General features: G+C 40.5%; 3 protein-coding genes across 10 annotated transcripts in view; 2 read left to right on the top strand and 1 right to left on the bottom strand.

Annotated features, from left to right (window-relative positions):
* Positions 1–758: 758 nt before the first annotated feature.
* On the top strand, positions 759–5,490 carry LOC143372341 (gametogenetin-binding protein 2-like). 4 transcript variants are annotated; one of them, XM_076818452.1, is made up of 12 exons: positions 760–1,042; positions 1,179–1,372; positions 2,080–2,270; positions 2,349–2,492; positions 2,565–2,777; positions 2,838–3,041; positions 3,118–3,286; positions 3,366–3,530; positions 3,607–3,696; positions 3,773–4,039; positions 4,113–4,517; positions 4,590–5,490. In XM_076818452.1, the coding sequence occupies exons 2-12, from the start codon at positions 1,283–1,285 to the stop codon at positions 4,764–4,766; spliced, it is 2,115 nt and encodes a 704-aa protein (XP_076674567.1). In that variant the 5' UTR covers positions 760–1,042; positions 1,179–1,282; the 3' UTR covers positions 4,767–5,490. The 4 variants fall into 4 exon arrangements, with proteins under 4 accessions (XP_076674569.1, XP_076674567.1, XP_076674568.1 ...); XM_076818453.1 differs by lacking the exon at positions 760–1,042 and having other exon boundaries at positions 1,081–1,372; positions 4,590–4,779; positions 4,843–5,490; XM_076818454.1 differs by lacking the exon at positions 1,179–1,372 and having other exon boundaries at positions 759–1,042.
* On the bottom strand, positions 4,806–7,565 carry LOC143372345 (3-oxoacyl-[acyl-carrier-protein] synthase, mitochondrial). 4 transcript variants are annotated; one of them, XR_013086285.1, is made up of 4 exons: positions 7,122–7,565; positions 6,650–7,030; positions 5,777–6,580; positions 4,806–5,707 (listed from the first exon to the last, which is right to left on the bottom strand). XR_013086285.1 is itself a non-coding variant. In XM_076818460.1 (4 exons), exons 1-3 carry the CDS (start codon positions 7,318–7,320, stop codon positions 5,838–5,840), a joined length of 1,323 nt encoding a protein of 440 aa, XP_076674575.1. In that variant the 5' UTR covers positions 7,321–7,565; the 3' UTR covers positions 4,806–5,725; positions 5,796–5,837. The 4 variants fall into 4 exon arrangements, 3 of the variants coding, with proteins under 3 accessions (XP_076674575.1, XP_076674574.1, XP_076674573.1); XM_076818460.1 differs by having other exon boundaries at positions 4,806–5,725; positions 5,796–6,580; XM_076818459.1 differs by having other exon boundaries at positions 4,806–5,694; positions 5,796–6,580.
* Positions 7,566–8,147: 582 nt separating this feature from the next.
* The window catches only part of LOC143372339 (uncharacterized), a 120,424-nt gene continuing 109,754 nt past the window's right edge, over positions 8,148–18,817 (top strand). Inside the window, exons 1-16 of one of the 2 annotated variants that reach the window (XM_076818448.1) lie at positions 8,148–8,337; positions 9,282–9,714; positions 9,800–10,091; positions 10,175–10,459; positions 10,537–10,784; positions 10,892–11,089; positions 11,158–11,293; positions 11,372–11,544; positions 11,630–11,851; positions 11,932–12,264; positions 12,344–12,523; positions 12,599–13,123; positions 13,203–13,281; positions 13,368–13,478; positions 14,773–14,997; positions 15,152–15,213. In XM_076818448.1, the coding sequence (XP_076674563.1) occupies positions 8,289–8,337; positions 9,282–9,714; positions 9,800–10,091; positions 10,175–10,459; positions 10,537–10,784; positions 10,892–11,089; positions 11,158–11,293; positions 11,372–11,544; positions 11,630–11,851; positions 11,932–12,264; positions 12,344–12,523; positions 12,599–13,123; positions 13,203–13,281; positions 13,368–13,478; positions 14,773–14,997; positions 15,152–15,213 (3,551 nt within the window). In that variant the 5' untranslated portion in view covers positions 8,148–8,288. The remainder of the gene's footprint in view (positions 8,338–9,281; positions 9,715–9,799; positions 10,092–10,174; positions 10,460–10,536; positions 10,785–10,891; positions 11,090–11,157; positions 11,294–11,371; positions 11,545–11,629; positions 11,852–11,931; positions 12,265–12,343; positions 12,524–12,598; positions 13,124–13,202; positions 13,282–13,367; positions 13,479–14,772; positions 14,998–15,151; positions 15,214–18,817) is intronic. The other variant, XM_076818446.1, reaches the window with a different exon arrangement.

Genomic DNA, 18,817 nt, shown 5'->3' with positions numbered 1-18,817 from the left:
CATGCGCATGTTCAGGCGCTACTTAAGCACTACGATCAGAGCGCCACCTCGACCGAGTTTCATTTGCGATACATACTCATTATGTGCTTTATTATAAAACATTTATTTTAGATTATTTATTGATGACCTTACTCCAAATTTTTATTCGTAGTTTAAAACAGTTGCAGTACAATTTGTAGTATTTCATTTAAAAGTTTATTTTTACGAATTTACGCAATTTAACAAGTTCGCCTAGGGCGCAAAAAAAACTTAAGCCAGGCCTGCGTCAAGATTTTGCGAAAGTGGTTTCTTGCTCACGGTAAGCGCTCGCGACCATCGCGTCGTCTGTCTCGTACCGTCCTCGCTCGCTTTCAGTGCCTCTCACTCGCTTTCGCTCCATCTCGCTCTCGCCTTCGCCGGACAAGAGTGAGACAGAAGTGGTGGGGATAGCGAAAAGTCCACAACGTGTACACCGAGCTCTCAACAAGAAAATACTGTAGAGAATTAACTTTGTAATGTAAGACCGAGTATTATATATTTCTTAATAGTAGACATGTGCTGAGATTGCATATTACTGAATTAATGGCAACCATTAAGTTAATGATATTCGAAATAATAAAAGTTGCAAAATGAAATAGAAATTACATAGAGCAAGAGATTCAAACATACGAGCGTAACCGCCTTACGATTCTATTACGTTATCTCCGCACCTAACTTAGAATTTGCTATGCTCTTTCTTGTTTAAAGTAGTCAATGCGCACCTTCGATTTATCAAATTTTGGAAGACGAGTGGACCTTGTAAATAATGCGTATCGGATACGAATATTTAGCCACGCGCCCTTAATTCTCGTTCCAGATTCAATAAATACAAAAGTCAATTGAAATCGGCGATCCTATTATTATGACTCGTTGGTGAATGAGCGTATCAAGCCCCTTTAAGAAGACAGTAGATTTTAATTATAATAGCGGCGGTCGATCAAAGCTTTTATCTGGCACGGCAGACGGATCGTTCCGTGGGACTTTGGATCGGAGAGGAGTTCGTAAGGAAATAGATTAGGAGCAGGTACGTGCAATTAGAATAAGGATAGGAGGATGACGCGCAGAGGGGGAAGCGGGACAATGCACGCAGGACGGAAGTGAGAAACCACTCGTTGCAAATGGCAGGCGTATGATACCGTCTACTTATTTTTCTGGTGTAGCCGTGGCAGTGGATTACGATTATTCGTGACCGTGTATCGTAACGCTTAAGAGGATCGAACGTCGTTGCGCATATAACCATCGTTAACCAAGGAATTAAACGGCGATGGCGAAATTAGTGAACGTTTGGCGGGACGATGACCCGGTCGATTTGACGCGAAGACAAATGCCGTTGATTGTCGATGAAAATCTCACGGTGAGCACGATCCTCGCTTGTCATTTCTCTCGGACACGGTTCCTGTCTATCAGAAGCTAATAGCCGAATGGGGCTTACGTAACGGCATCCTTCGATATTTCTGACTTAACCTAAACGTGGCAATGAATGCATGCCTATGGCATAACTAATTAGGTGTACCGTGCTTTATACCTATATCCTACTTAATAATATGCTGATTACCGATACCCGGCGTGATTCCAGTTCTTAATAACGGATTACGACTGCTTTCCCCTTCAGTCTATTATTATAATTTCAGAGTCACTTGTTTTCTTCGGAAAATAAAGAATGTCAAAATCATTTGTTTTTTTTCACATTGTGATTAGATACTAATGAGCCAGTTGAAGCTCGAACAACAAGTTATTGATAATTTTCATGCAATAAACTTTCGTTTTATGTTAAGAGTGTGTGAAATAGAGACGTATATGATTTTATTTAAACCTATATATATATATATATATATATATATATATGTGTGTGTGTGTATATATGTACTTTTTAAATATATATTAGTTTGCTTATTTCGTGATTGCATCTATACGTATCGCTATGTATAATATCTATACACAAGTCAGCACTTAATATTCTAATATAAATTAGATACTTAGGATAATATATTTTTAGAAAAAGTACAAGCAAATTTAATTGGGCGTTGAGTTTACATTGGGTTAATTTCATGTCTCCGATAGATGATTATGGATATAAACGGTTTGGGTGCAATCTGTGATAGTCCATTAGTCCGGGGAAAACAGCTGGATGAATTCACTAAGAAACTTGATATGCTTACAAAAGATGAGATTAAAGCATCATTTGAAGTTACATGCAAGGATATGCTGGCAATTTTAGGCCAAGCCGTACCTTGTGTTGGTTGCAGGAGGAGGTAAGAAGTCGTATAACACATATATATATACATAGCGAGCATTATTGGTTTTTAATTTTTAAGATTTTATGTATTTAGTGTTGAAAGATTGTTCTACGACCTCATGAAGTCAGGGCATCCAGCATTAGATCCTCTGGTGATTACGCCCGAAGGTTTATTGTCGATCAAAGATGACATTCTGGAGTCACCACAACTACTTTGTACGATGTTGCAAGGGCATAGGTAATGAGATAGATATTGTTATATATTTGCGACCTGTACATATGACATATAAAAAATTTTTCATTCTCATAGCACTAGGTTAAACAGTTTAGTCGAGAGGCAACCTAGAAACAAAAAGTCACGAAGGTGTGTACTGCACTCGTTAGAAATTCAGCGTATGAGACTTCTTCCAAGCGCGTGGAGAGAAGTGTGGGATTGTATGGAACTTCCTTGCCGCCGGGAGCTAGCCCTGATAGAAACCGATACTCTTGACGCCACTTTGGATACATATTTACGTAAACATCGGTGAGTTCGTCGATACACACGTTCGTACGTGAAAATTTTATATTGTGTATACCGTTACAGATTCTGTGGCGAATGCCGTACAAAGGTATTGTTGGCATCGTCTCTTTTGACTACAGAACCTGAACCAACAAAAGAGAAGGGCTATGTTGCCGCCCTGTATTCTGGGATCAAGCGTTGCATTCGCGATAGGCATGTACATTTACCTACTAGCACAATTTATATTAGTACTCTAATTGGGCGTGCTCAACCAGAACTCATGGGAAGGTATGAAATTACAAACTCTTCTTATTTACAATTTTAGTATCGGCATTTAGTGATAAAATAAACTTCTGAATCTCAGGGAGCGACATGCAAAGACGTTGGAAATTGCTCAGGAAGAGGTACTTACTTGTTTAGGATTATGCGTTGCTGAGCGTTTGCACAGGGTTCATCGACGGTTGAGGGAAGAGGAAACTGTATGCAAAGTACTAGCTGCTGTTGCGGTAGATGCGTTATCCAGAAACTTTCAAGTATGATAAATAGGGTTATTAATTAAATTGCTATTGTGTTCTTAAATTGGCCCGTGCGTGATGAAATGTTTTTTTACAGATGGCTGTAGAAGTTAAGCAAGGTATTTCTCAACTAGAACTCCTCTATGAGGAGTTAACAAGGGAAGAAATAGCAAAGCAACAACGACGAGAAAAGTTACGTCTGAAACGCAAGAAGAAGAAAGAACGTCGGTACGAGACGGAAGAGAAAGAAAATACGTGTGATGTACGCTACCGTCTGTAAACTCGAGCTTCTTAAACTAACTAATGTAATTAATGACCCAATTTAATTTTATTCTCAGTGTTCAAGCAAAAGGCAAAGTGGTAACAATGAAACACCTTGTGTTTGTGCGGACACGAAGCCCACGACACAAAATATAGATCGACATAAGGTGAGTAGATCAGTATTATTTATTCATGTGTATGCACATCCAACTGTATGTACATACGGTATTCATTCTCTTTTAGTTACAAGTATTAGATCCAAAAAATAAGGGACCACCCACGTGTAAATGTCCGGACTGCATAAAGAAATCAAAAACTAGTATATCGCAATCACAAAGTCAAATTCAGTTAGCATTCCCTAAAAAGTCGTCAAGTTTGCAAAAGAATGCAGTTAAGAAGGGCACTCTCGAATCGAAAGCAAAAATCGTTACAAATCAAACGAAAAAATGTAATACCTCGGTGAAGAATCTTTCCGAAGAGGAACTATTTGAAACGTGCGAGTCGTGTAAGGTAATAATTGAGTGTATCGATCTACATATCCCTTAATGTGCGCTTTAAGATTTACACATGGTTTAATGTATAGGATTTTTCCGAGAAAATTGAAAACGATCACTGGCACAGTTTAGAAGAGTGTAAAGATCCAACGACTAAAGAAATAGTGAATGCTTGGATAGGGAAACCAAGCAAGAGTTACAACATGTGGATTGAAATGAAGAAACGATTTGAATTATCAATCTCAGAGAGGAAGAGTCGTTCTTCGAGCGAACAATCGTCGCAGGATTGCGGTTACTCCTCGGAACATAATATTAGCAGTTCTTCCCTTCCTAGTACACCAGAAGGATCTGAAGTAGCCTGCAGTGACGGATGTTGTAACCATGAAAGAGATTGTCACGATATGCGACCATCCGAAAAACTTGTTCATTCCAATTCTAGCATCTCGTCGTTAAAAGAAAGGGGCGGTGGTCTAACACTTACACAGATGTTAGAAGTAAGTGAGCGCGATTTAGATTTCATCCAATGTGTCGTTTTCATTCCTTTCACGCCGCTTATTTGCCCTCAGGATTCCTACTTGTCAGATGACGAAGAAAAAGAGAGTTATATTCCAGCAGAGGAAGTATTGGAGTTTAAATCTCGAATGTGCCAAGTTCTTGAGAAACGACAAGAACTTCGTCAGACACTTAGAAAACGTTTCGCTATTCTATGCAGTCATCACAAGCCCTTTACCATTCCTAATTAAAAATTCCTACTAGGTACAGTTACTTAATAGGATACAATCTTTCTTTTTTTTTTTTACATTGATTTACTGCCAGTAGAGAACACAAATGCAATAGATGTATTTTGGATAACTGTTATCATTGGAGGTCAGCCTTCCTGTGTGAATAAAAATATCGTTGGAGATATACATCATAAGAACACCGTATGGTATGGTTTATCCGCAAGCAGAAAACTGCATCTAATAAACTAGAGGTACCGAGAAACAATTTTGCCTTGAATTTTGTTTTTTATGCAGCTCAATTCATGAAAATAAAAAGACGAGTTTGTAGATGAAACTGTAACTATAAATGAACGAAATTCAGAATATGAAGTCGAAATTTAACTCTGAACTGAAGAAAATATAAATTATCGGATATGCGGGCAGGAAGAACGTTGTGTGTCGGTGTTCAGAGTTAAGTGAGACTATGTACATGCTTGAGTAATTGAATATAATGATTTGTATGAGCACGCATTAGCCGGAACTGTGGCAAATCAGAAACGACTGCACGTTGTATAGAACAATAGCAATTGTTGTATAGAAGATTAACTTCATTAATTACTACATACTTTTAAGAGAGTTTTATTTTTTTGAAAGTAGCAGTTTCGACTTGCTTCTCCGCAAAATGAATATAAATGTTGTAATAATAATATTATCATGAAATATTAAAAAAAAAATGAATACAAAATAAACATTGCATTCCACGATATATTATTCCAAATTACGTTCTCTCTGTAGTTCTGATACAACAGACTCGATATAAAAGTTTCTCTTTCGTTTTTACAGAATATATTACATGAGTTTCGTGCTTTATATTACATGAAAATGTTGAAAGTATTGAAGGCATCTCGTCGCAGCCTCAGGTCTCTCGATAGTCGATATGGCTCGTCATAAGACCATATTTTCTTTTAATCTAAATGAAAGAAGTCGTGCATATACTTATTCTGTAGACGCGATGTATGTATTAATTAATGTATATGCTAAGGAATGACTAGGTCGTATTATATTGCCTACCATTCAGTTTCTTTTCCAGTCCGTGTTAGTTTGACAATTGGCTTATTCGTCGTACTCCGCGAAACATAAGCATGCATTTGTCCCTCCAAAGCCGAACGCGTTTTTCAAAGCTACGTGTCTAGATGTAGCATTCCAAGTTTTCTTTACATTTGGAGCAAAATGCAAGCTTGTTTCTCCATCTAAATTATGCAAGTTCAATGTCGGTGGGATTATACTCTCTTTTATTGCTAAAATAGTGAAAGCAGATTCCAAGTTCCCTGCTGCTCCCAGCAAGTGGCCATGAGCTCCTTTCGTACTAGAAACAGTTACATTTCGCTTGTGCTGCCCCATGAACGATTCTATGGCTTTTATTTCAATAGCATCGCCCAGGGGTGTCGAAGTTGCATGCGCGCTAACAAAGGTAATTTCTACGGAGTCTATACCAGCGTCTTTCACCGCTCTGTCCATAGCCAATATAGCACCAGTGCCGTCCTCACTGGGTGCAGTTAAATGCGCTGCGTCACCGGACAGACCGTATCCTAATACTTCTGCATAAATGTTTGCATTCCTCTCAAGTGCATGATTCAATTCTTCCAGAACCAGTATAGCAGAACCTTCTCCCATCACAAACCCGTCTCTGTCTTTATCGAATGGACGTGATGCTTCGCATGGAAACTCATTTTTACATGTACTTAATGCTCTAAGTCTACAGAAAGCAGCTATAGAAAGAGGACTAATGCACGCTTCTGCTCCGCCGCATACCATTACGCTTGTTTCTCCACCACGGATAAAGCGAAAAGCGTCGCCTGAAAATCAAGTAGCCTTAATTAAGCAAAGAACATGTATCCCCTGTCTTTCGTTTAAATTTATTATACCAATGGCATGCGCTCCAGTCGCGCATGCTGTTGATACGGAGTGATTCGGTCCACGAAAGCCATATTTAATACTAATTTGCCCTGCAGCCATGTTCGGCAGAATCCTTGGTACAAAATATGGGCTGACTTTGTTATATCCATTCTTTAAAGCTTCGTGCGTTGTACATACATCGACCAAATCTATCATTCCTATTCCCACCGCTACTCCTGTATCTTGTTTGTCGATTTCATCTTTCGGTTTCCAGTCTGCGTCGTTCAACGCCTCTTCTGTAGCTATCAAAGCATAAGCAGTGGCGGGGCACATTGTGCGCAGTTCACTTTTTGAAAAGTGTGAGTTGATATCTAATTCGTTAGAGCCATCCCCCTTAGGTATCAGCGCACCTATTACGGTACAATTATTCAGTCTGTTAATCATACTGGAGACTGGTATCATTCAAATTACTTAAGAAATATCGATGTGCAGACATCTCACCAATTTTACAAGGCAGTTTATCGTAGTCCGGTTCGGTCAATCTGGTAACACCTGACTTAGAGTTAATGAGAGCTTGCCAGGCATTTTGTGCGCCAACTCCAAGGGGGCATACTACTCCCATTCCCGTAATAACAACCCGCCGTTTGCATCTTGCGGCGGTTGTTACTGTGCGATTAATAGAAACAAGCGGAGTAAACATCTGACCGGTAAGTGAAAGTTTCGGAGGGAAATAATGCTTTAAGGTTATGCGACATTAAATTTCTACTCTGCGTGAAAAAATTTTCTGCATTTTATGTTCAGCGGACATGCCTTTTACTTTCATTTCGGATATATTAATCAACGATAAACACACATTCTCAGGTTCTATTCGAGAATCTGCAATGGAAACACTTTGCTTCACGTGGTAATACATGTGTACGCTACTCAAGTAGCATGGCGCTGTCTCACGGTCCCCAGAACACATCGAATCCCAATTTTTCAAACTTGATTTGAAATACTCAAAAGCAAGGTGAAATTACTTATTGCTATCCGTATTTAATATATAATAAGATAATAAATATCGTAAATTATATACATCAGTGTAGCAAGTTGGTCCATAATACTCTTTATATTAAAAAATTATCTTCCGTGAAATTTTCATATTGGCGCCACAAAATTTAATTATCGTATATCGCAGTATTGTTGATTTAATTATAGGAAATTTCGAGTAAGGAACACCATTTATTTAATTATTTTAAGTAGATGGTTGTGTAAAAATTGACTCGTTTTACTTGAATTACTCGTTTCTGTAAAAATTAAAATATTTCTGGAATATCAATTGTGTATCCCATTATCGAGCAGTACGGACTTTTCGTCGAAAAGTGTTCGATTAAAAGTTTATTTTAAAATTAAATGATGTAAGTTTGGATTAAATTTCCCATCATTTTTAAAAATAAGACATTTAAATTCTACTATCTCAATACCTCGTTTTGAAGTAGCGTTAAAAGGCACTTTATATACATGTAATATTTATAGAAAATTATTACAAGAAACTTCACTGTAATTATCCGTTCATAGGGCTGTTGGTACTAACTATTTGTTTATGGGCTGAATACGGGATGGATGATTAAATAGAAGCAATTCGTGTTCCCTGATTTTATAAAAATTTCGATATGATTGTACTTCAATATGGCGAACCGCGACAAAGGACGCAGAAAGTGGGGAGGATTTTTACAAGGTATCTTGGAAAAACGATATTATTGAATAATACGAGAATCTTAATTTACAATTCCCCGATTATATTTTGTGTGTGCATAATAAGCAGAAGTGTACGTTCCCTCGTAATTATATTCAGTGCCTTCGCGGAACTAACCTCACCAAACAAGCTAACCTAAAAATACAACAGGAATCATTACGCTTTGATATGTTGTGAAATTTTGCCAGAGTAAAAAGCAAATTCGTCGCATACTATAATCCCCGTCAGGCTTCCCCAAAGAATGTGAATTCGTTTCAAACGTCTGTAGATTATATAACTATTATATTTAATTCTTGTGGATTGATAGTAACTGTAGTTACTGTCAAGAGTGTCAACAACCACTATTGAATTATTATACTTAATAAAGAATCACAGTTCGTTAATTGTATAACTTGAGAATCGTATGCAAGCAAAGTAACGTTATTTTGCATCTGAAATACCGTAACTAATATATAAAGAAAATATTAAAAGTACGGACTTCCCTCATGATTACTTTAATCACTTTTTGGTGGTTATTGTGATAGAAACTGCTAAATGATCGATGTATGCGATGCATTTACAAAATTCTTATGCTTTCATTTCAATGAGAAGATATGCGTCGATTTCATACATAAATTATCTTTTTGTGTAAACCATTGTCACATAATGCCCAATAATGTTTTATTGTGAATGTTTTTGTAGAAACCTCTTGTATATTAAACATTAATATGTTAACAATTTATTTCTTAAATACGGTGTTACTAAAGTATTACTCTAATAAATACTTGGGAATTTATAATAAAATTTTTTAATTATTTTTGTTTCTCGCGATATGTCTTTAACTTGTTACATATTAATATTTAAAATAAATTCAAGTTCATTTGAACTATTGGATTGTTCCACTTTATATGCTCTATGATAAAAAGGAGAAATTAAAAAAATTTCAGATAATACAAAGTTAGACAGGGATAGATCAATGGGAATGCGTGGCGGCGGGAACAGAGCGACTCAAGCTTTGTACAGACCAGGAAGTGGACCCCTTCGCAAGTCGGGTAGATCCACAGATGATTTAGACAATGAGAACATCTCGCAGGAGAGACCTAAATCGAGCTCCGTCCAACACCGTTTGAAGCAGCCACACTTTAACAGATCGAACCAAACGCAAAGCAATCCACCGTTGTCCCAAGCTGACTCTGTAACAGAAAAATTGAACAATCTAAATATTAACTATAGGACTACTACAAACATTGAACAGGCGCAAGGTTCTTCTCAAAGCAGTAACTCAGGAGACTCGAGAAAGAAATCTAAGAAGCCGGAACAGCTGTTATATGTACCTAAAAAAGTGAAGGAAGCATTGGCGGAGCAGGATATATCAAATAGGTGAATTCTGTGAAATTTGTCTTTGTCTCATTACTAATGACAACCTATGCATCGAATATGAGTATTGACGAGTTTGTTCTTTTAGATCTCCTAATCAAGGAGGTTGGGATCGGGATCAGGAACGAGAGCACAGTGAAGATCGCGATTCTCATTCCAATCGTAGCCATAAAAGTGACAGCCATCGTAACCGATCAGGCGGGCACAGCGGGCGAGATAGCGAGAGTGGAAGTAAAAGCAGAGATGATCACGGTAGAAGATATTCGGGTAATCAACGAAATCGTCATGGCAATGAGAACGAGGAGCGTTGGCGATCCGATTCTCCTCTGTCCAGCAGAAGTTACGGAAATCGCAAAGATAACTCTCGAGAAGTTAGACAGGTTGGCGATAATTCTAATAGAATATCTGAAATTATACGATTCAAATCTGTTTCTAATTAACTTGAAGTATTCCTTTCGTTTAGGGTTCGGAACCTCTTTTTGTACCAACGAACCATATTAATGATTTTAATCGCACCAGAGATACACGTAGCGTAGAGCCTTCTGGCCATCCAGATAGATTTCAAGGCAAACCACCTTCGGGCAAATGGGGCAGTGCGAAAGATAGTTTGCCAAAAAATATAAAAATAGAACATTTACCACCTAGATTGCAGAAGAAATACCTTATCGATAATGGTTTTATTCCACCTTCCACCCAAACCTCTTTACCTTCAGAGGATGTATGGAATGGTAGTAGTGTCACATTTCAGGTAAATTAAATGATTCTCTATTGACACCGATGTGAAAAGTTCGTTGCACTCTTTAAATATAAATTCTTCTTTTAAAGGGATCATCAAATTATAATTACTCACCCATCATACAACATTCTCAAACCATGCAAAATTTACCTCCATCTGGGCCTTTACCTCCACAACCCAGCTGGTCCAATACAGTGCCAGCACGAAGTAAAGGCAGAGGTAGACTTAGACCTGAAGAGATAGAGAGTTCGACAAATATTTTCAGATCCGTTACACCTGATCAGTATTCAGCTCCAAGTTCCAGGTCTCACACTCCAAGTCAAGAGTACATGCAAAGGTATATCTCTTTTATGTCTCGTAACATCTATCGTTTGTTGTATTATGTTATATAAAAGTTAGCAGTGTAGCGTATAATATTAAATAATACATTTTCATGGGAAACAGGTCTTACGATCGTCGCGGTAGTAATAGTACGATGTACACTAGCATGGAAAGTTTAAGTCGTGCTGACAGTTCATTGATGCCACCACCATCATCGGTGTCACCAGTTACTTCAGTATCCAGTACAAACAAACTTCAAGCGTCACCCGATGGTCATCGTCGAGGAGTATCTCCGCCTTCTGCTTTTCACCGCACTCACACGTAATAGTTCATTTACGACGAGTGCTCTACGTTTCAACATTTTCATTAATATTTTTGTCTTTTTTAAGGCAACGGCTAAGTAACCACGCACCCGAGCATAATGCAGCACAGGAAAAGAAAAGTAACCAGCAAAGTTCGGGTGTTATTCCACCAAAGAATGAGTCGCTTAACAGTGGCTCGAATACACCGGCCGATCATCCATTCGTAAGTGCCCTATTTTGCGGAATCTCCGTGATTTATGTTAACGCGTGCCACATTTTAATCATATTTAAATCGCGATAGGATTGGAACGAAGAAGTCGAATTGAGTGAAAAAATGGAAGCTGAGCGTGTGAGTCGCAGCTCTTCTGTATTAAGCTTACGTGAGAATGTTAACGTATCGGGAAATGAAACTACGAGTGGGGGTTTGGGTCGACGTAGAAAAAAAAAGCGTGAAAAGAAACACCCAGCAGACCGGTAAGAGTACATTGAGATTTACATTTGGTATATGCGAACGGTGTGCATTAACTGTTTGTGTTATTTATTTTTCCTACTGTTCAAGGAGCAACAGCAGAGATAAAGCACGAGTCAACAGTCGTGACCGGCAGAACAATCAACAAAATAGGGAAAATGATAATTACAATAACAATCAAAAGAACAATAATAGCGGTAGGAGATATGATCATAGAAGGCACCGCAATATTATACAACGTAGCCGAGAGTCTAGTAAAGACAGGAATTACCGAGGTAGCAGTCGAAACTTCGATGACCTCCATAGACATAGGTAGGAATTGTTTTGTCAACCGATTTTTTCGATTAGTTGAATATAAGTAAAATTATTTTTATTATATGTGCATTCTTCAGAACGTCTGATCGGTACTTGGATGAAAATTGGAGAACAGGAAGGAAAATGTCTGTTTGTGATTCAGACGATGGACGTCAAACACCTAACGTTTCCACTCATTCTGCTCAGTTATCAAATACAACATCGACGACGCACCAAACGTCGCCTAGTAGCTACAGTAACTCCCAACCACCGGGTGTTTTAGTGTTACCCGATACTAGCCAATCTCCGCCTAATCATCCAGTTTCGTCTAGACAGCAAGGATTGCAACAGCAGAGAACATTGTTCGACCCCTACAATCCTAATAGACCTATCGTTGTTACTTCACCGAGCAGTAGAGCTGCACTGCAAAGGTATAAATAAGACTCTATCTCTCATTCACTCGTCTGCTTCATGTAAACGAAGTTAATCAATTTGTTATTTATTTCTCAGAGAAAATGATGCCGCAGCCCAAAGTTCGAGCGTGCCAGTGTTTCAGTCCTACGGCGGCATCACTTCTGCTGCACACCATAGCTTCCAAGGAGCACATTTGGACGGCGTGCCACCGCCATATATGACGAATGACCAATTTGGAAATACAAGGCCATCGTGGTACGATCCTTACTCCGATAGGTATGTAAAAATTGTATCCACGCTTACAAATCAGGCATAGAAATGACTGTGTTATCGCGATTTCTCGTTCGGCAGTTTGCGATCAGCCAAAAATCCATACCTGCTCTTGGACATAGAGCGTGCCGATTTAGAGCTACAGTGGATATTAAGCTCCGGCGGTTTTACAACAAATTGGGAGAGGGTTCTGTATATAAGACACTTCCTGCAAGAAAGCTTGAAGACTTTGCTCGAGACTGATATCAAATTTTGCCAAGCCGAGAATGTTGAGCAGCACTTTTGGAAAATACTTTTTTACAATATGATCGAGATGCTGCGAAAAGGCATGCCCAAGGAAAGTTCTGAGGGACGGGAGCATTACAAGAAGATAATGTTGAAAATCATCGACGAGGGTACCATATACTTAGAAAGTCTGTTAACCATCCTTGAAACCAAATACGAATTTAAATTGGATACGTTCCTTTCATCGTCAACATTGCCGAAGGGCCTTGGCATCTTAGGCTTAGCTTTAGTGAGCGCGCAGAAGATATATTTATTTTTGGGCGACCTGGCGAGATACAGAGAGCAGGCGAATGAAACTAACAATTATGGGAAATCTAGGCAGTAAGTGTCAGCAGATGTTCAGTATTTTCGCGCTCTTTGAACGCGATTTGCTTTTACTCAGAGGTGACATTCTTCTCAGGTGGTATTTGAAAGCGCAACAACTTAATCCAAAGAATGGGAGACCGTACAATCAGCTTGCATTACTGGCACACTATGCTGTACGTATTATTACGCTGAGGCTTAATTATTTAGAGTAGAGGATAATGGAATTTATGGAGGATTGAAAAGTGAATTTTGTTCCCAGAGACGGAAATTGGATGCGGTTTACTACTATATGCGATCACTCATGTCATCCAATCCTTTCCATTCCGCAAGGGAGAGTTTAATAGCTCTGTTTGACGAAAACAGGAAGAAGGTACGTTCATAATTTGTTAAGATATTACCAGTGATACGTTTGTATTAATACTAACTTTAATAATATTTGAATTTTGTTTTGCCGCCAGTATCTACATTATGTAAGTAAATTTCGATACTTGGTGTGATTTCTTTAGATAACAGTCAGTTACCTTAATTCAGGCTTGAATTAGTTTCTTCATCTTTGTGCTGTCTAACGTCTTTTATTTGGCGTGCATTCAATTTTTCTTATAAATATTTATGCGCATCATAGGCCTCTTCGCACGCTTACGACTAGTTCAATGTGCCAAATTTATATTTCCCGCACAGTTATGTATGATCGTTCATAGGCAAATTATTCTATGCTTGAATAAAACTGATTGGATAATTAGTGATTTCAAATTCAAATAGTTGTTCCATTGGCGTCATTCGATTTATTCGATTCGATTCTATTGTCTCGAAAGTCAAGTGTATCGCGAAGAATGTTCCAACTTCACGCGGTTAGTGTTCGGTCACTTCCGTTTCGCGAGTACAGTTCTACATCACAATTTTTGCTAATTATATAGACCTGCCGAGGATTTTTCGTTTCTCATACGTTTTCTTCCTTTGCTTCGTATAAATAGAGCCGAAAGAATTTCAGTAAATTACGCCGTAATAACCTTACGTCAACCGCGAAAAGTTGCTGCTGATGCATCACGAATAAATAATCTAATCAATGAACTTGAATATTCCATCACACAGGTAAAAAGTTAACGCTTTTTATCAATTCGTTGCGTGAGCATAAAATTTTACAATGGTTAGCTCGCGATTGAGTTCTGCTGTGTCCTGATATGTATGTTCGTAAAAGGGCGGGAAAGTACCAGCCGCGTGAAGTCAGTCATTATTCGCGGTACGTTTGTAGCGAGCTGAGATTCGAATTAGCCGCCAGTGCATTATTGTTCATCAAGAAGTATAGAAGCAAATAATTGAAGATATACTTCAAGTATAGTTCGCTGCATTTCACTAGATCACTTTTGATAAAGCAGTGCACAGTCTTTATTAGTTACCAGCACCATTTTACACACAACGTGAGCATGCATTTTCTATAGTCGCAACCGAGAGATGCAAATGTTGTAAGAGCCTCTTGTAGCCAGGGTAGACAATGTTTGTATCTTTCCGCAGTATTTGAGAGACTTTAGGGACAGCAGAGTACGAGCACTGGAATTTCCGTGAGAAGTTAATAGAACGAACTCTCATTTACGTTATGCACTATGCTGTCGTCGATAAATACATGCCTATAACTTTGCAAAGATTTAGCATGTAATGAATTCTAACAGTATGAATCAACGGAGCGAAAGCGGAAAGAAGAGAGAGAATGGAAAGAGAGAGCTAGGATGAAGGAGAAAGAAGGAGCGAATAATATCGGGGGTGGATTGAGGAGGGAAATTTGGGTTCATCCTGGTGGGAGACGCGTCCGTCGTACAACTACTGCAGCCACTGCCAATGAAACGAGATTGTCTCATAGTGATTTAGAAGACTTGGCGCAGTTAAGCAGCGTCGAGGTAAGGGAACCTTTATTTTACAAGTAAAAGGCGTATCGAGTCATGTTCGTGCGATTGTTTTCTCTCTTACCATTAATTTTCCTTTAATAAATCACAGTATCACGATTCGCTGTGTAGAATATCGTTCTAATAGGCTTTCTGAATCTTGTTCCAGGTGAATAAACGATTTGTCACATCTTACCTTCATGTCCATGGAAAGCTGATCACCAAAATAGGGTGAGTGACTTTACAAATGGTTTGTTATCATGCAGTTGCACAGTTGCAAAACCATTCGAACAGAACACAGTTGATACCCAATTTCACTGCGTTAAGACGTGTTCCGAACACAAACGTGTACACTGCAGGTATTTCTGTTGGAAAAGAATTCCTTTCTTTCTGTTTAAATGCAATTGTTAAGTCTCACTAAGATGATCACGGTCCCGCACGTGACATCCGGGTGATAAACTTCTGAATAGGGACTCTGGAAATGCAAAGACGTTGAGGAAATGAAATATTCTTCTTTGTCGATGTTTAAGTGTACACACAATAGGCTAATATAACCAGAGGAAACGATGTGTAACTTCTCAGTCGTGTTTTCGCATATTCGTGCGGAGACCAATGAATCGCTGGCAACTGTTATGTTTTCCTATGCAAATATCTGTAGAGAGTTAACCGTGCACTGTTGGTTTTAACGCGTTCTCGTAAAGTATCCGTATTCCTTTATGCCTTGTCCGTTTTTAGTCTCGAAGTCCCATTAATAGATAGGACTAAAATTGATGACACAATGAAAAAGGAAATGATTTCTCGTGAAAGAATAATTTCTGCGCGAGCAAAATTCTTTTATTAACAAATTTCACGTTGCAGTTTAGGCCTATTTTTTCGCAATCATATCCTTTTGATGTGAATCGCGAGCCGCGATCTATCAAGTACTCCGTTAGTACTTTCGTTTCATTAGATTTAGATAATTTAACGGGCTCAAGTTCGTTTAAGAAAACATATGGGCCATACGTTCTCATTAGGCCATGATACTACCGTGTGCCATCATTTATTATGTAGGCAAAGTTCTAATGGGTCCCAGTGGGGCTATAACGGGGAATTTCTACCTCAGAGGGCTTGCTGCGAGTAACTTCGGATACCGTACAAGCGTGTCTTGGTCCATTATTAATTGCACCATGGAGCTTTCGATTCTGCCGATGGGTTGCTGTTCAGAATAATTACGACAGAATTATTGATCTCCTTTTAACGATCATTAAATTACTAGAATAATTCTTCCACGACTCGATACCCCTTGGTTAAGCTATAGGCCTAAGTGTTCTAACACCGACGGTGAAAAGATAGTTCTCATCTTGGATTATAACTATCATTATTACCTCGGCCCACTTTGAATCGAAGCATAGCCCGATTTTCTAAAATTAGCCCCGCAATTAATCATCCCTGTACACCACAGAAGGAACGCTTGTTGCGTCTTCATCAATTCTCTTTCCTGTTCCAGACCCTTCAGTGTGCTTTAACGTGCTTTTCTTATAAGGCGAAAGGTCATTCGTAGACAAGGTGAACTGCTCGGGAAATATCCCCCGGTAATTAGTACTGACCAATCAGCAGTCGTATAATTACAACCAGTGGAAGTAACTATGGCCGCATTGCTATATCAACGCGCGATTCTTTTCTAATCGTATCCATACGATTACTGTTTCTCTCGAACAACTTATTTGGCTCGTAGGTAACTATTATCCTCAACTATTAAACCTAGGTCTTTCTCATAGAACCTAGGACTCGATCTTTCATTCAATTCATTATTTATTCTTCGGCAACTGTGCCGAAAGCTATCAGTGTGCGTGGCAATCCCAAGCGCGGTTGTCTTCTCGAAGACATCATCCTCCCTCTTCGATCCCCTTTCGAGCAGCCGGAGAGCGCTCCAGCTGTCCGTTCCCAGAGATCGATCTCGCTCGCGCAAGTTTACGGCGTCGAGATCGCCGATCGACAACCCGCCACCGACATTGTCACGGGTGAAGGAGCGAGAAGCTTGTCGCGGCAACTGGCCCGCGATATTTACACCCCGCTGCGGATCGGCCCCTCGTACCTTGGTGCTGCGGTTTCGAAGCTTCTGCGCATTCCTTGCGTGCTTGGGCGAGTCGAGGATGAAGAGGGCTACGCGCCCGGTCGAGTTTGATGGTGCGGTCGACTGGCTGTCCGACTGCCCGACATTTACATCTCGTAAAGCGTCTGTACACCTTCGCCTGCCCCTCCAGAGTATCGCGTGTCAGAGTATCTCGGCTTTGTAACTTTCGCATCTCGTTCTGAAATCCTCGTGTCACGTGTACACATAATTGAGAGCTCCTTCACTCTTGATAATACGACCTCCATCTGCAATCGGAGATAAAATCGACCTGTTGGCGACCGGAAGTAGAACCCTCTATTTCATGCACACCGTCTCTGGCGTCCGATTAGTTGAAACGCGTAAACGCCGAGCATTCTAAACGTTCGCGGTGGAGATCGCTTGTAAGCTCGGCGCTCGTACCGTTAGAGGCAGCAACCAGAAAAGAAAAGGACCGTGAGGAGGTTTCATCATATATTCCGCGTAATGGAGAGCGAAGCCGATACTAGATTATTAAATGTAATATTCGAAGCTATCGCAGCCTCTCGCAACGTGATATTACGAGCGCCATAAGAGCGTCGTGGAATGTAATAAAGAGCGAGTAATCTGGAAATATCACCCCATTTCCAGCAGCGCGGACCGGCCAGCGAGTCCGTCCAGCGTCGGAGCAGTAACAGAGGGTCGAGGCTTGCCTTCAGCGAGAGAACGAAAAAGGAGAAGAGGGGAAAAGCTGCGGAGAAAAGAACGGCGTGATGTATGCTAATAGTACTAATAGACTCGACGGTTGCGGTGTGTAGGAACGTCGTAGAAAAAGTCACGTTCCCACGTGTGAAAAACGAGGCTCGCAGAGGGCCCCGTCGGCGGAGGAGCCCCTGGACGCGGCGCGGTCAGGAGGCGCTTACGATTAGCAATCCATTGCGCACATAATCATAATGAAATGTATCCTCTCGATTCTTTTTACGCCCTTTTTCTCGTCTCCTCTCGCTCCGCGATCGCGGCGTCCTCCGCCCGGGCCCCGTCCACTTCGCTCGAGAGAGATCTCTCTCTCTCTTCGTTGCTCGCGCTGGCCGGGGCCTACGCTCGTGATCCCTGGAACCCTGTCGGGAGAGCTCACCCGTGGGTCGAGCCGGTGGCCACGTACGCCGGCACGTAACTTCGTGTTTTCTTGCACGGCGGTAAAAATGTTAATTGACAATTGCGTGGCGCCACCGGCCGACCGTCCCGCCCCGTCCTCGGCCCAGGGTCCAGCGCCTACCCGCGTGCCATCCTCCCCTCGAGCTGGTACACCTTGTGTACCCAGTGTCCCGGTCGTAACGACCTTGCCGGTACCTTGCAGGCCGTTTAATTGTGGCGACGGTCCTGGACGGTGACTCCGCGAGTCCCGGCCCCGTCATACGCGATAGCCGTAAAATCGCTGCGGAATACGTGCACGTATATGCCGGCCGATGGACGAATCGTCGCTGGCGCGATTTATGTCGCGGCCGACGGGCAAAAAGGTGTTCCTTTTATACTTGAAGCCGCGGTGATTTATTCGCGCCACTCGGCCGCTTCTTAATGGAATTTATCGACGAGTGATAGTTCTTTCCCCGTTGCTCCGCCGTCCGGGGTTTCTGGGAGGGATCTTTCGGTTACTGTTGCTGCTTGTTTGTTGAAACTTCGCAAGATAGCCTATTCTATTCTTGCTGATGTTAGGGTTGAATTTTGATCGTAGCTCGCGCAGGACTTAGGACCAGGGGTTTCGGTTCT

This window comes from Andrena cerasifolii, chromosome 8 (assembly GCF_050908995.1).
Source record: "Andrena cerasifolii isolate SP2316 chromosome 8, iyAndCera1_principal, whole genome shotgun sequence".
NCBI classification, from domain to species: Eukaryota; Metazoa; Arthropoda; class Insecta; order Hymenoptera; family Andrenidae; genus Andrena; species Andrena cerasifolii.
This window is presented reverse-complemented; position numbering and strand designations above follow the sequence as displayed.

Bases quoted from the DNA above. Each gene is read 5' to 3' on its own strand.
- LOC143372341 (XM_076818452.1), top strand. From the start codon at position 1,283: ATGGCGAAATTAGTGAACGTTTGGCGGGACGATGACCCGGTCGATTTG. The intron at 3,042-3,117 runs GTATGAAATTAC...TCTGAATCTCAG, and splicing joins CAACCAGAACTCATGGGAAG to GGAGCGACATGCAAAGACGT. The intron at 4,518-4,589 runs GTAAGTGAGCGC...ATTTGCCCTCAG, and splicing joins CACTTACACAGATGTTAGAA to GATTCCTACTTGTCAGATGA.
- LOC143372345 (XM_076818458.1), bottom strand. From the start codon at position 7,320: ATGTTTACTCCGCTTGTTTCTATTAATCGCACAGTAACAACCGCCGCA. The intron at 7,031-7,121 runs GTGAGATGTCTG...GTACCGTAATAG, and splicing joins TAAACTGCCTTGTAAAATTG to GTGCGCTGATACCTAAGGGG. The intron at 6,581-6,649 runs GTATAATAAATT...CTTGATTTTCAG, and splicing joins GACTGGAGCGCATGCCATTG to GCGACGCTTTTCGCTTTATC.